The sequence below is a fragment of the Mobula birostris genome, chromosome X, assembly GCF_030028105.1.
Source record: "Mobula birostris isolate sMobBir1 chromosome X, sMobBir1.hap1, whole genome shotgun sequence".
NCBI lineage: Eukaryota > Metazoa > Chordata > Chondrichthyes > Myliobatiformes > Myliobatidae > Mobula > Mobula birostris.
Window position 1 is genome coordinate 19,019,352 of NC_092402.1, and position 15,359 is coordinate 19,034,710.

At 44.0% G+C, this 15,359-nt stretch overlaps 1 protein-coding gene across 2 annotated transcripts in view; it reads left to right on the forward strand.

The window, feature by feature from the left end:
• lasp1 (LIM and SH3 protein 1) overlaps positions 1-15,359 on the forward strand; it is a 193,969-nt gene that overhangs the window by 162,603 nt on the left and 16,007 nt on the right. For both annotated transcript variants that reach the window (XM_072249218.1, XM_072249216.1), the window contains exon 5: positions 9,765-9,876. In XM_072249218.1, coding sequence (XP_072105319.1) covers positions 9,765-9,876 — 112 coding nt within the window. The remainder of the gene's footprint in view (positions 1-9,764; positions 9,877-15,359) is intronic.

The window sequence follows — 15,359 nt, forward strand, 5'->3', positions numbered from 1 at the left end:
ACAGTGCCTGGAAGGTGGGTAGATTGTGTTGCGTGTGGGAGGAGCTGGTGGAAAGGCTTTGTGTTGTCAGGATACCCAGCCAGTGACCTGCTGTTGTAGACATGGTCTTTCTGGTTGAGATCTGGGTTGGGCACAGTGGCACTGCTCTCTCACTAGCAACTTGGACTTGTTTCTGATCACTGTTTCTTCGTGTGTTTGCACCTTCTCCCTGAGAGCACCATGAAAATCTTCCATCCCTGTCACCCTCTGAGTACTAACGATGAAAGATTAACTGTATTAGTCACATGTAAATTGAAACGTACAGTAAAATGTATCATTTTGTGTCAACGGCCAACACAGTCTGAGGATGTGCTGAGGGCAGCCTGTAAGTGTCATCACACTTCTGGTGCCAACATAGCATGCTCACAACTCACTAACCCTAACCCGTATGTCTTTGGGATGTGGAGGAAACCAGAACATCTACAGAAAACTTACACAGTCATGGGGAGATCACACAAACTCCTTACAGACAGTGGTGGGAACTGAACTCCAATCACTGATGCTGTAATAGCATTATGCTGCTGTGCCGCCATTCCTAAAACTGGTTTCTTGCACCTTTTTGATTTTCATTTCTCCAGTCTTGACAGTTGTATCTGTCCCAAGGACCAAGCTGCAATATGGAGGTAGGACGCTTTCTTAAACTATTAACCAGTCCTTCCTGGTAACTTAAAACACCTGGCAGATTTGGCATTGAGCTTGGTGGTACAAAAAGCAGCTGGTTATTCTGATACTATTAATGCTTCATGATTGAAGTGGTAAAGCTTGAACTACTTTCTCCTTGCCTTCCTAGGTTGAAATTCCAGCATTGTTGATGCAACTTTGCAATCTTCAATTAACATGGGACAGAAAATAGTCTTGGCCAAAGACTTTGTCACATGAATGATGTATAAGCTTTCAGGATGTTGTGTGATGTACATGCATGCTTTGATAAAGTACTCTGCACTTCACTCAGTGGCCACTTCATTAGCTACACCTGAACACCTCGTTAATGCAAATATCTAATCAGCCAATCATGTGGCAAAAACTCAATGCATAATAACAAACAGACATAGTCAAGAGGTTCAGTTGTTATTCAGACCAAACATCAGAATGGGGAAGAAATATGATCTAAGTGACTTTGACCTTGTTGGTGTCAGACAGGGTGGTCTGAGTATCTCAGAAACTGCTGATCCCCTGGGATTTTCATGCACAACAGTCTCTAGAGTTTACAGAGAATAGTACGAAAAACAAAAAAAACATCCAATGAGTGGCATTTCTGTGGGTGAAAATGAGGGAGGTCAGAGGAGAATGGCCAAGCTGGTTCAAGCTGATAGGAAGGTGATAGTAACTGAAATAACTACGTGTTACAACAGTGGTGTGCAGAAGAGCATCTCTGAACACACAGTACATCGAACTGCAGCAGTTGACCGCAAACATACACTCAGTGGCCACTTTATTAGATACAGGAGGTACGAATAAAATGGCCACTGAGTGTATAAGATTTTAACGTGCTGTGTGACGTGTGGGCACATGGCCAAGAGGTTAATGCATTGGACTAGCGACCTGAAGGTTGTGAGTTCGAGGCAACGTGTTGTGTCCTTGAGCAAGGCACTTAACCACACATTGCTCTGCGATGACACTGGTGCCAAGCTGTATGGGTCCTAATGCCCTTCCCTTGGACAACATTGGTGTCATGGAGAGGGGAGACTTGCAGCATGGGCAGCTGCTGGTCTTCCATACAACCTTGCACAGGCCTGTGCCCTGGAGAGTGAAGACCTTCCAGGTGCAGATCCATGGTCTCGCAAGACTAACGGATGTGATGTGCCTTTGTGTTTTGATAAAGCACTGTTTACTAAATCTATGCATGGGATGTTGGAGATAACACACTTGAAAATAAAATGACTGGCTCCTTGTTCAGGCTGATCTTTTTTTCAACACAGCAGAGAAAGCTTGCTCCTCATTTTACATTTGCACTGGACAAATTGTCTGGAAGAGGGGGAAAACTGCGATTTCTTATGATGTACTCATCAAGATGTATGCTATAAGCTCTGAGTGCCTTATCTAGCAAATACAGGCTGTATCTTCTGCTGTGTGTGTTCCGCTCTTGCCCACTACTGATCTAATCTGTTGGTTAATGCTGCCAACATCTGTGCTGCAATAACACAATGCAAGATGACTGCTGTTAATTCTTTATTTTCCAATAGGGCAGTTGTCTGTCTGCCTTGGATCGCAATGTCTCATTTCCTTTCTCTTCAACTTTGACCCCCCCCCCCCATGACATTCTGTCTTCCAGTCTAAATGATGGCATTTTCTGAAAAACTGTGTTGAATTGTCACTGGCTATTTCAGCAGAAAAGTTTCTTCAGAGGATTGGAATGTGAAGGGTGGGTGGTTGTATCCAGAACATGAGCTTTTCTCATTACTACCATCAGGTACCTGAATGTTTTAGGAACAAATTCTTCCACTCTGCCATGACATTTGAATGGACCATGAACATTATCTCACTATTTTTGCTCGCTTTTTTACTTATTCATTTTTTTTGTCACTTTGTAATTTATAGTATTTTTCCACAACCTATGGACTTACTTTCAAGGCCTCTCAGTATTATTTATTTCTGTATTTGCACAGTTTGTTGTCTTTTGTGCATTAATTGGTTGTTAGTCTTTGTGTGTCATTTTTCATTGATTCTATTGTATTTCTCTGTTCTACTGTGAATGTCTGCAAGAAAATGAATCTCGGTAGCATATGGTGATATGTACGCACTTTGATAATAAATTTATTTTGAACTTGGAACGCTTTTCATGTATTGCACTTTACAGCTGTCACAAAACAGCAAATTCACAACATAACAGGTGATAATAAACCTGTTTCTATGGTTGGACACATTTGACACAAGTTCCAGCAACTCAGGAAGACAAATGGGCTTTCAAGTGCATTTAAATGCAGATTAACATGATGAAACTGGGGCTAAAAGGGTGAAATAATTTCATTACACAGATTAGGTTTGTACTCACTCAAACACAGACGATCGATACTGAAAAACAAATGTTCTATTCCGACTAAAGAGATTACCGGGCAGCCAAAGGAAACAGTGTGTTCTGAGAGCCTCCTAGGAAAAACTGAATGATCCTGAGTTGTGACCACTCAAAATGGAAAAGGAGTGTTCAGGACGGGAGTTAGGAACCTTGGATCAGTAGCCCAGTGTAACTCAGGAAATGGAGAGCACAACATCTCAAACTGGCGACCTGCAGTAGAATCTGCCATCTTTGCATCCATAGAGCAGGTATGGATGCAGAGTGGCTCTGAGGGAATGCTTCAGAGGAAGGAGGAGGATGAAGAGATGCCAATCTATTTGGGACTGGCTGCAGTAGATGGAAAAAAAAATTGTTTCCTCAGCTGGTGAGTTTGTAAACAAGGGGGCCTTAATGATGTACCAATACTAGGAATTATTCTTCACATACAGATTAGTAGAAAATTGAAACACTCCAAAAATGATGACAGAAATTTCAGAGATTGGTTTTTAAACACAAGGTACTAGAAATTCAGGGCAAGACACAAAATGCTGGAAGAAGCATTCTATGGAGAGAAACAAACGGTCAACGTTTTTGGGCTGAGACCTGATGAAGAGTCTTAGCCCAAAACATTGACTGTTTATTCCGCTCAGTAGATGCTGTTTTAATGTTTTTTTTATTAGGTGAGGGGATGAAGGATTATATGGATAAGTGGTGGAAATGAAAGTTGGGCAGTGGTTGGATTAACCAGCTGGGTTGAAGGGCCTAACTCTTTAAACAACTTGAGGGGCTGGATTGTCTCATCCTATTGAATATCCAAACAACTCAAAATAACAACCACAACCGCAAACTGCAGGCGTTGGACATCTGGACAAAAATATATACTGGAAGCACTCAGCAGACTGTGGAGGGAATGTTTCATGTTGAAGGGATGTACAGCTCTATGACCTTAATTGAAAAGTTAACTGTTTCTCTTTCCACACATGGTGCCTGACTTGTTCAATTTCTCTAGCATTTTCATTTTGGCCTCGTCGTAATCCGTATTCCGTATTCCAAATTCCGTATTCTGAATTCAGGATTCAGATTTATTTATCACATGTACATGGAAACGTACAGTAAATGTGCAGTTTTGTGTTAGCAACCAACAAACCCAAGAGAGTGCTGGGGTCAGTCCGCAAGTGCCACCACACATATCATGCCCATGATGTTCGGCAGAACTTACACAGAACACAACAACAATAACTGCAAAACAAGACAACAACAGCAAAAATAAGGCCCTTTCTCACTGTCACACACACAGAAATCCTCTAACTCCAGGACGGGCCGCCTCCTAGTAATGTCACAAGAGCTCTCACAATTAAACATTACAATTTAGTTTTGAGAGAAAATTATTTGTCACATCTACATCAAAACACAGAATGAAATGAGTCATTTGCATCAACAACCAATACAGTGAGAGGATGTGTTGGGGTCACCATGCTTCCATTGCCAACATAACGTGCCCACAACTCACTAACACTAATCCTTTGTCTTTGTAAAGTCTTTGGAATGTGGGAGGAAACCGGAGCACCCGGAGGAAACCCATGCGGTCATGGGGAGATCATACAAACTCCTTACAGACAGCAGCGGGCATTGTACCTGGGTTGCTAGCACTGTAAAGCATTACACTAATTGCTACCTTAAAATAGGGGTGCAATAGTTAAGTTACTGTACTAGTTTGCAAAGATAAGGGCAATTGATTTGAAGATGGGGGCTAAGTGAGTTTGTGAGGAATATAAATTTAAATGATTAAATATGTCTGGAATAAAAAAGATTATACCAAGGCTGATAATTGTGAAATTACTAGAATATTGTAAATCCCCACCTGGCTCACTGAAGTGCTTTTGAGGAAGAAATCTCAGAATCAGGTTTATTACCACAGACATATGTTGTGAAATTTGTTGTTTTACAGCAGCAATACTTATACTTTATTGTCACCAAACAATTGATACTAGAATGTACAATCATCATAGCGATATTTGATTCTGCATTTCCCGCTCCCTAGAGTACAAATCGATAGTAAATATTAAAAATTTCAATTATAAATCATAAATAGAAAATGGAAAGTAAGGTGGTGCAAAAAACCGAGAGGCAAGTTCGGATATTTGGAGGGTACGGCCCAGATCCGGGTCAGGATCGTTCAGCAGTCTTATCACAGTTGGAAAGAAGCTGTTCCCAAATCTGGCCGTACGAGTCTTCGAGCTCCTGAGCCTTCTCCCGGAGGGAAGAGGGATGAAAAGTGTGTTGGCTGGGTGGGTCGTGTCCTTGATTATCCTGGCAGCACTGATCTGACAGCGTGCGGTGTAAAGTGAGTCCAAGGACGGAAGATTGGTTTGTGTGATGTGCTGTGCCATGTTCACGATCTTCTGCAGCTTCTTCCGGTCTTGGACAGGACAACTTCCATACCAGGTTGTGATGCACCCTAGAAGAATGCTTTCTACGGTGCATCTATAAAAATTAGTGAGGGTTTTAGGGGACAGGCCAAATGTCTTTAGTTTTCTCAGGAAGTAAAGGCACTGGTGGGCCTTCTTGGCAGTGGACTCTGCTTGGTTGGACCAAGTCAGGTCATTTGTGATATTGACCCCGAGGAACTTAAAGCTTTTGACCTGTTCCACTTGCGCACCACCGACGTAAATTGGGTCGTGCGGTCCGCTACTCCTTCTGAAGTCAACAACCAATTCCTTCGTCTTGCTGATGTTGAGGGATAGGTTATTGTCTTCGCACCATGCCACCAGGTTCTTAATTTCCTCTCTGTACTCAAACTCATCATTACCCGAGATACGGCCTACAATTGTGTCATCAGCAAACTTATATATTGAGTTTGATGGAAACTTGGCTACACAATCATGGATGTACAGTGAGTACAGCAGGGGGCTGAGTACACAGCCTTGTGGGGCACCAGTGCTCAGAGTGATTGTAGAGGAGAGCTTGTCCCCTATTTTTACAGCCTGGGTCCTGTCTGTGAGGAAGTTGAAGATCCAGTTGCAGATCTGAGTGCTAAGGCCCAGGTTCCAGAGCTTAGGAAGCAGTTTATTTGGAATGATGGTATTAAAGGCAGAGCTGTCGTCAATGAAAAGGAGCCTTACGTATGCGTCTTTATTCTCCAGGTGTTCTAAGGAGGAATGTAGGGCCAGAGGGATGGCATCTGCCGTTGACCTGTTGCTCCAGTAGGCGAATTGCAAAGCATTGAGGTTGACCGGTAGGCTGTGGTTGATGTGTGCCATAACCAATCTCTCGAAGCACTTCAGAGCAATTGATGTCAGAGCCACAGGTCGATAGTCATTCAGGCATGCCACCTTGCTCTTCTTCGGCACTGGGATTATCGTTGCCTTCTTAAAACACGAGGGGATCTTAGACTGAAGCAAGGAGCAGTTGAAGATGTCAGCAAACACTCCAGCTAGCTCGCTTGCACAGACCCGGAGAACCCGTCCTGGGACGCCATTTGGGCCTATCGCCTTCCTTGGATTTATCTTCAGGAAGGCCCTTCTATCGTCCTCCTCGGTGATGATGAATCTCGATGCCACCAGGTCTGGTTCATCCGGAGGGAGCGGGACGCTCCTCTTCTGTTCGAATCTTGTGTAGAATACGTTCAGTTTGTCAGGAAGAGAAGCGCCACAGTTATTGATATTCCCAGCCTTTTCTTTGCACCCAGTGATCTCATTTAGACGCTGCCATAGTCTACTGGCATCCCTCTGGTTAGCCTGGGCTTCCAACTTGGCTCGATATTGCCTCTTGGCGACGTTAATGGCTTTCCGGACAGTACAGTGCAAAACATAAAATTTACTATATGACAATAAGAATATATATCTAAATTGCAAAAAGAGAGTAAAATAGTGAGGTAGTGTTCATGAGTTCATGGTCCATTCATAAATCTGATGGCAGAGGGGAAGAACTTGTTCCTAAGACATTGAGTGTGCTTCTTCAGGCTTGTACTTCCTTCCTGATGGTAGTAAAGAGAGTATGATCTGGATGGTGGTGATCTACTGTACTTACTCCAGCAGCCCTATATCTGCTTTACTAATGTGCTAAATTTTAAATACCCTCTGAAAATAGCCCCATTTTAAGGGAATATTGCTGACGTACAACAAAGACAGACTTGGTAACCATCACTCTGTTTCCCCTGCTCCTTCTCTTCTATGGTGCACTGTCTTTCCTATTAGATTTTGTTTTCTTCAGCCCTTTACTTTTTTCACATCACCTTCTAGCTTCTCACTTCATCCCCCCACACCAACCCACCTTCCCCTTCACCTGGCCTAATCCATCAGCAAGATAAGAATGTAAGATTAGCTGTATTTGTCACCTGTACATCACATATAGTGAAGTGCGTCATTTTGCATCAATGACTAACACAGTCCAGGGATTGTGCTGGGAACAGCCCACAAGTGTTGCCACACTTCCGGCGCCAACAGAGCATGTCCATAGCTCACTGACTCTTAACTGTACGTTTTTGAATGTGGGAGGAAACTGGAGCACCTGGAAGAAACCTGCATGGCCATGGAGAGAACATACAAATTCTTTCCAGACAATGGTGGGAATCAAACACTGGTGAGCACTGGAGCTCTAAAGCAGTTGTACTGTGCCATTGTGCCAGCTTGTACTCCTCCCACCTTCTCGTTCTGCCTACTACCTTCTTCCTTTCCAGACCTGATAAAGGGTCTCAGCCCAAAATGTCAGCTGTTTATTCCCCTCCACAGATGGTGCATGACTTGAGAGTTCCTCCAGTATTTTATGCATGTTGCTTAAGAGTATTATTTATTATTATTATTTTACCTAGAGATACAGCATTGTAACAGGCCCTTCCAGCTCAACAAGTCCGTGCCACCCAATTATACCCATGTGACCAATTGGCTTCTAACCTTTACGTCTTTGGAAAGTGGGAGGAAATTGGAGCACGGGGAGAAAATACAGACAGTTAATTGAATCTGGGTCACTGGTGCTGCAAAGCATTGGGCTAACTGCTATGCTACCGTGTCACCCTCATTTATGAAAGGCAGACTTTGTCAATTTTTATTTTTCTGTTCGTATAACGGAAACAAATACAATTTCTAAAAATTGAAAAACCTGTTGATGCAGTGTGAATGGGAAAGCTGTTTCAGTCAACTTGTGTGGAAATGTCATTCAGCAAGAGTGAACATTGTTGAGAAATTGTAAAATCAACATGCATGTGGTGTGTACTGAGCCTGTATGTTAACATCTGCATATATAGTTAATTGACAGGGTATGCACGTAGCTTTTATGCGTTTCCTTGGCAACTTTTTGAATCTGGGGTGTGGCCCTTACACAGAAGTGATGGTGTATTCCTTGCAACAGCACCACCTTGTGGAAAAGGGAGAAAGTAATCCAGCTTCTGTCATCACCCCTCCTGAGTCTGATGTCTATAAACAGCTGATGGAAACCAGAATGTCCACCACTGTAGAATTACACAGGCACTGGACATTTGCCCTTAATGCTGGTGTCTCCACAAGCGCCTCCTCCCACCAGTCACTCCTTTAGGTCACCAAGGTTCCTCTTTCTCCCTCAAGCTTGTTGCATCTTTTAGTTATTTAGGATCTTTTTACAAGTAAGTGAGCCTCCTATTTAACATCTGTTAAACCCCTCTGTTGGGTCACCTCTAAACCTGTCCGCTCCGTCCCAGCTTGTCCTTCATAAGACATCTGCATACATGACTTTTGTTGAGAACATAGAACAGTACAGCACAGTACAGGCCTTTCGGCCCATGATGTTGAGCCATCCTTTAACTTACTCTAAGATCAATCTAACCCTTCCCTGCCATATAGCCCTCCATTTTGCTTTTGTTCATGTGCTTATCTAAGGGTCTCTTAAATGTCCCTAATGTATCTCCCTCTACTACTGCCCCTGACAGTGGATTGCACTGTGTAAAAAAAAAAACAAAATTACCTCTAACATGCCCTATATACTTCCCTACAGTCACCTTAACATGTGCCCTTGTATTGGCTGTTTTTGTCCTGGGAAAAGGTCTCTGGCTGTAACATTCAATCTATGCCTTTTATCATCTTGTACCTTTCTATCAAGTCACCTGTCATTCAACTTCACTCCTAAAGGAAAAGTTCTAGCTCGGTCAGCTTGGTCAGCCTTTCCTTATCAGACGTGCTCTCCAATCCAGGTGACACCCTGGTAAATCTCCTCTAAAACAGGGCTTCCTAACATTTCTTATGCCACGGACTAGAACCATTAAGTAAGGGGTCCATGGACCCCAGGTTAGGAACCCCTGGTCTAAAACTTCCACATCCTTCCTATAATGAGGTGTCCATAGCTGAACACAATATTCCAACTGTGGTCTAACCATGGTTTTATAGAGCTGCAACGTTATCTTGTGACTCTTGAACTCATGAAGGCCAACACACCATACTCCTTCTTAACTACTCTATCACTTGCTTAGGGATCTATTGATGTGGACCACAACGTCTCTCTGTTCCTCCACACTCCTGCCATTAATTCTGTATTCTGCATTCGAGTTCAATCTTCCAAAGTCAATCACTTCACACTTTTCTGGATTAAACTCCATCTGCCACTTCTCAGTTTATCTCTACATTGTAAAACCATTGGCAACCTTCTACACTATCCACAGCACTACCAACCATGAGGTTTGAGAGCAGTGATGTGATGCAAGACTGGTCAACATGATTGTTGAATAGAAGAGCTTTGTATAATTGTTGTTCCTGTGATCTCTCATCAGGTGAAATATCATGAAGAGTTTGAGAAGAGCAAAGGCATTTCTGCAGTAAGTGCTGAGCGGAGGAGCTCCCATGACACCCAGGAGTACAGGCCACAACCAGAGACAAATCTAGGTGAGGATACTGCTGTACCATACCATTTATAGGTGTCTGACGGATGTTGCCCATCTCATGCCTTCCAGCCAATAAGATTGCTGACTTTGCTTGAATTTTCTTTAGCTCACGCTACTTTCATCGACATTTTTGAAATGGCTGTTCTTTGCTTGAAGACTTCTCCCAGTGGCCAGTCAGGACATGACTACCACGATGAGGCCAAGCTCAGGTCTGGAGGAGCAACACTTAGATTCCAGCTGAGTAGCCTCCAGACTAATGCATGAACATTGATTTCTCTAACTTCCAATAGGTACTCCTCACTACCCCCCCCCCTTTTTCTTTTTTCATTCCCCATTCTGGTTACCCTCTCCCCACTTCTCATCACCTGGCCGTCACCCCCCTTTGTAAAACCTCCTCCTTCCTGTTCTTTCCTATCAGATTCCTCCTCCTTCAACCCCTGACCTCTTCTACCTATCACCTTCCAGCTTCTTACTTCATCTCCCTCCCCATCCACTCACTTCCCCTTCACCTATCACCTGCCAGCTTATACTCTTTCCTCTCCTCCCCACCTACTTATTCTGGCTTCTACTTCCTTCCTTCCAGTCCTGATGAAGGGTCTTGGCCAAAAGGGCGACTGTTTATTCCCCTCCATAGATTCTCCAGTTTCGTCAAGTAACTTGTCTCTGGTGCCAAATCTTAGCTGGGAAAGGCTTTGCCTTCTTCCCATAATCCTTGAAATAAATAATCAGAATCAGGTTTCGTATCACTGATATGTTGTGAAATTTGTTGTTTTGCGGTAGCAGTACAGTGCAATACAATAAGAAATGTATTAAAAAGTTTAATTTGAGTTAGTAGTGCAAAATGAGAGCAAAGTGGTGGGTAAGTGGGGGCCTCAGGGCCCTGTGTTTCAGTCTTACTTTCAGCCTAGCACACTTCCCGTGTTTCCTTTTTGAAGTTTACAGCAGGCTGCTGTAAAGCACTGCGCTAATCACTGGGCTGCCACGCTGCTCTGTCTTGTTTGTGGTTGTATATCTGACTTGTGATCTGTTTGTATTACAGATGACCCACGGGAACAGAACTCTGTGTATGTTGGACAATGTAATAGTGTAGTGGTTAGACATAATTCTTTACAGTGCCAGCAATTATCAATTGGGATTCAATTTGCACTGCTGTCTGTAAGGAGTTTTGTACGCTCTCCTTGTGACTGAGTGGGATTCCTCTGGGTGCTCTGGTTTAATCCCACATTCCAAAGATATACAATTAGGTTTAGTGAGTTCCGTATGTGCTATGCTGGCGTGGAAGTGAGACGACACTTGCCCAGCACAATCCTTCTCAATTTGATTTAAATGACACATTTCACTGTATCACAAACACGAGAAAATCTGTAGATACAGGAAATCCAAGCTGGAGGAACTTGGCGGGCCAGGCAACATCTATGGAAAGGAATACACTGTCAACATTTTCAGGCTGAGCCTCTTCATCAGGACTGGGGGAAAAAAAGATGAGAAGTCAGAGTAAGAAGGTAGGGGGAGGAGAGGAAGAAGTACAACGTGGTAGGTGATAGGTGAAATGGAGAGGGGGAAGGTGTGAAGTAAAGGGATGGGAAGTTGATAGGTGAAAGAGATAAAGGGCTAGAGAAGGGGAAATCTGATCGGAGAAGACAGAAGAAAGGGAAAGGGGAGGAGCACCAGAGGAACGTGATAGGCAGGTAAGGAGATAAGATGAGAGAGGGAATGGGGAATGGTGAAGGGGGGTGCACAATTACCAGAAGTTTGAGAAATTGATCTTCATGCCATCAGGTTGGAGGCTATCCAGACAAATATAAGGTGTTGTTCCTCCAACCTTAGTGTGGCCTTATCGCGACAGTAGAGGAGGCCGTGGCTGACGTGTTGGAATGGGAATGGGAAGTAGAACTGAAGTGGGTGGCCACTAGGAAGTCCCACCTTTTCTGGTCTCCCAATCTACGTAGGGTCTCACTGATAGACAGGAGGCCACACAGGGAGCACCAGATGCAGTAGATGACCCCAACAGACTCACAGGTGAAGTGTCACCTGAAGTGTTGATGGTGGAGGAAGGGAAGCCCCTTTCTTTGAAGGAGGAGGAGATCTCCTTTGTTCTGGAATGAAAAGCCTCATCCTGAGAGCAGATTCGGCAGAAATGGAGGAATTGAGAGAAGGGGGTGTCATTTTTATAAATGACAGGGTGGGAAGAGGTATAGTCTAGGTAGCTGTGAGAATCAGTGGGTTTATAAAATATATCAGCAGATAAAGTGTCTCCAGAAAGAGACAAAGATTGAGAAAGGGAAGGGAGGTGTCGGAAATGGACCAGGTAAATTTGAGGGCAGGGTGGAAGTTTGAGGCAAAGTTGAGGAAGTCGACGAGCTCAGCATGGTGGCAGGAAGCAGCACCAAAGCAGTCGTCAATGTAGCGTAGGAAAAGTTGGCTCTTTTAGACTACTTTATCCAGCTGCACAGTTTCGAAGATGGGTTTCCTCCTCCTTGTGTATCCTGATCTCTGGAAGGCTCGTAGGATTTGTAACTCTGTCTTTCTTCTGCCCTTAGTACAGAATTACATGAAATACTGATAATGTTAACATTATCCCTTTTGTAGCTTTTTCCTCTGCATTTTCCCACTGGGGTGCAGTGCCACAGAAGTTAAATTACCCAGTGAAAATCCAGATGAATATGAAAACGATGGTGAAAGTTCTAATCCAACTACGGGCAGCCAGGAAATTTAAATGTAATTAAATCAATCTGAAATACTCGTAGACAATGAAACTAGTGGCTTGTTATCAACACCTAGTTGGTTTACAAATGATCTTTAGGAATGGTAAATCACTGACCTGATAAGGAACTGCTAACCTACAAATGTGATTGGCTTTTCACTACTTCCTCAATTCAAGGTCAGTCAGCGATATCTATGTCCCACGAACAATTACATTAAAGTGGGACTGCATGAGAGCATGAGGGTTACTGTAACGCAGGGGTTCCCAACCTTTATTATGTCATGGACCCCCATCATTAATGGACCCTGGGCTGGGAACCCCTGGTGTAACACTATCTGTGGAATTCTTTGCTATGGACGGCTGTGGAGGCTAAATCATTGAGTATATTTAAATCGGATGTTAATAGCTTCTTGATTAGTCAGGGCCACAAAGGTTACGGGGAGATGGTAGGAGAATGGGGTTGAGAGGGATAATAAGACAGCCATGATGGAATGGCAGAGCAGACTCAATGGGCCAAATGGCCTAATTTTCCTCCTATGTCTTATGGTCTTATTACAGTGCCAGTAATTGGGGTTTAATTCCTGCTGCTGCCTATAAGGAGTTTGTATGTTCTCCCTATGACTGCGGGTGCTCTGGTTTCCTCTGTATGGGTTAGAGTTAGTAAGTTGTGGGCATGTTATGTTGGTGCTGGAAACATGGAGACATATGCAGGCTTCCCCCAGTATGTCATGGACTGTGTAGATTGTTGATGCAAAACAACGCATTTCACCACTGTATGTACAATTCAAGTTTAATTGTCATTCAACCATACATGAGTACCATCAAACAAAATAGCGTTACTCTGGGGCCAAGGCACAAAACACAGTAGCAACAAAGCACAAAGCACACATAGCACATATACAACAGCAAGCACATCTAAGATATCAGTAAGATACAGGCACGCAAAAAAAGTCCAGACTGGAGCCATGAATGCCGTAGAAATCTGCAGTCGACCACAGTACAGCTTGTCTTCTGCTGAGGGTGGGCAGGGTGGGGGGGGGGGGGAGGGCAGCACTGTCCCCAGCCTGGATGCTGCTCCTCATCACCCCTGCAACTATAAACAGGTGACACCACACCTTGGGGACTAGTCTTTGCTACAATTGAGGCCATGAATCTCCTCCACCGTCCGGCCCTACTCCCTTTCAATAAATCAGTGAATTGAACTTGCGGCATTCCACATTGGTGGTTGGCATCCGAGTGTCTTAAAGGACAATGGGTGACGACAATCATCATCGCAAGCCTGGGGGGAAGGTATGGAGATCCTGAGATGTCCAGTCGTCAAGATCCCCCTCTCTGCCTCACCAGCGTAGTCCAAAGGAAAGCTGTGAAGCAATATGTCTGGCAGCAATGTATTGCTCAAGGAGCTGCTGGAAAGATGTTCAATGATGTCCAATGATGTCTTCATCTCTCCTGAGGCTGCCCACAAGGCAGTGGGGCTGTTTACCCACAGCTAGGGACCTGGTTCATGAGCACCAGGGCATTTCTGCACATCGGTGGGCTTGTGTGCTACATGTGCTGGGCCGTCCTTCCCGTCCTCTGTAGTTCAGGAGTTCAGTTTCTGTGTGTCGCCAGCAAGAAGGTACTACGAGGCTTGCTGTTGGAGAGGCTGTCTACTGGTAGGGAGAGACTTACACATTCAGCTCTCCTTTTTGCAAGACCGCTTGTCAGCATTGGAAGCTGAAAGTGAGAGCGACAACCACTACCCACTACATTACCACACTAGATGCATCACAACAACTATTTTGACACAATATCAATGTCCAAAAGGGTCTTGCGATCACAAGAAAAGTGACCAAGACAGTCACTCGCTATTAGACTGTATGCCTCCTTTGATTCAGGCAGCAGCATGTAGATTGAAACTGGACATTTCAATGTATGTGTGATAAATTAAGCTAACCTTTATCTGTAATGTTTTTCCCTCTTTCCAAACTGTTTATTCTGTCATAATTTTTTGCTGCCCTGTTCATGAATAAGGTCAATGGACACCAATTTGCTGGTTTGGTTACTGTGCAAGTTTGCAGGGTACACAGGAGGAATCTGGAGTATTGTGTTCAGTTTTGGTCACCAAATTACAGGAAGGATATAAATAAGGTTGAAAGAGTGCAGAGAAGGTTTACAAGGATGTTGCTGGGACTTGAGAAACTGAGTTACAGAGAAAGGTTGAATAGGTTAGGACTTTATTCCCTGGAGCGTAGAAGAATGGGGGGAGATTTGATAGAGGTATATAAAATTATGATGGGTATAGATAGAGCGAATGCAAGCAGGCTTTTTCCACTGAGGCAAGGGGAGAAAAAAACCAGAGGACATGGGTTAAGGGTGAAGGGGGAAAAGTTTAAAGGGAACATTAGGGGGGGGCTTCTTCACACAGAGAGTGGTGGGAGTGTGGAGTGAGCTGCCAGATGAACTGGTAAATGCGGGCTCACTTTCAACATTTAAGAAAAACTTGGACAGGTACATGGATGAGAGGTGTATGGGGGGATATGGTCCAGGTGCAGGTCAGTGGGACTAGGCAAAAAAATGGTTTGGCACAGCCAAGAAGGGCCAAAAGGCCTGTTTCTGTGCTGTAAGGTTCTATGGTTCTATTTAGATACAGCACGGTAACAAGCCTTTCCAGCCCAATGACTGTGCTGTCCAATTAACCCACTAACCTGTATGTTTGGAATGTGGGAAGAAACTGGGGCACCCAGAGGAAATCCATGTGGTCACGGGGAGAATGTGAAAATTCCTTACAGGCAGTGACA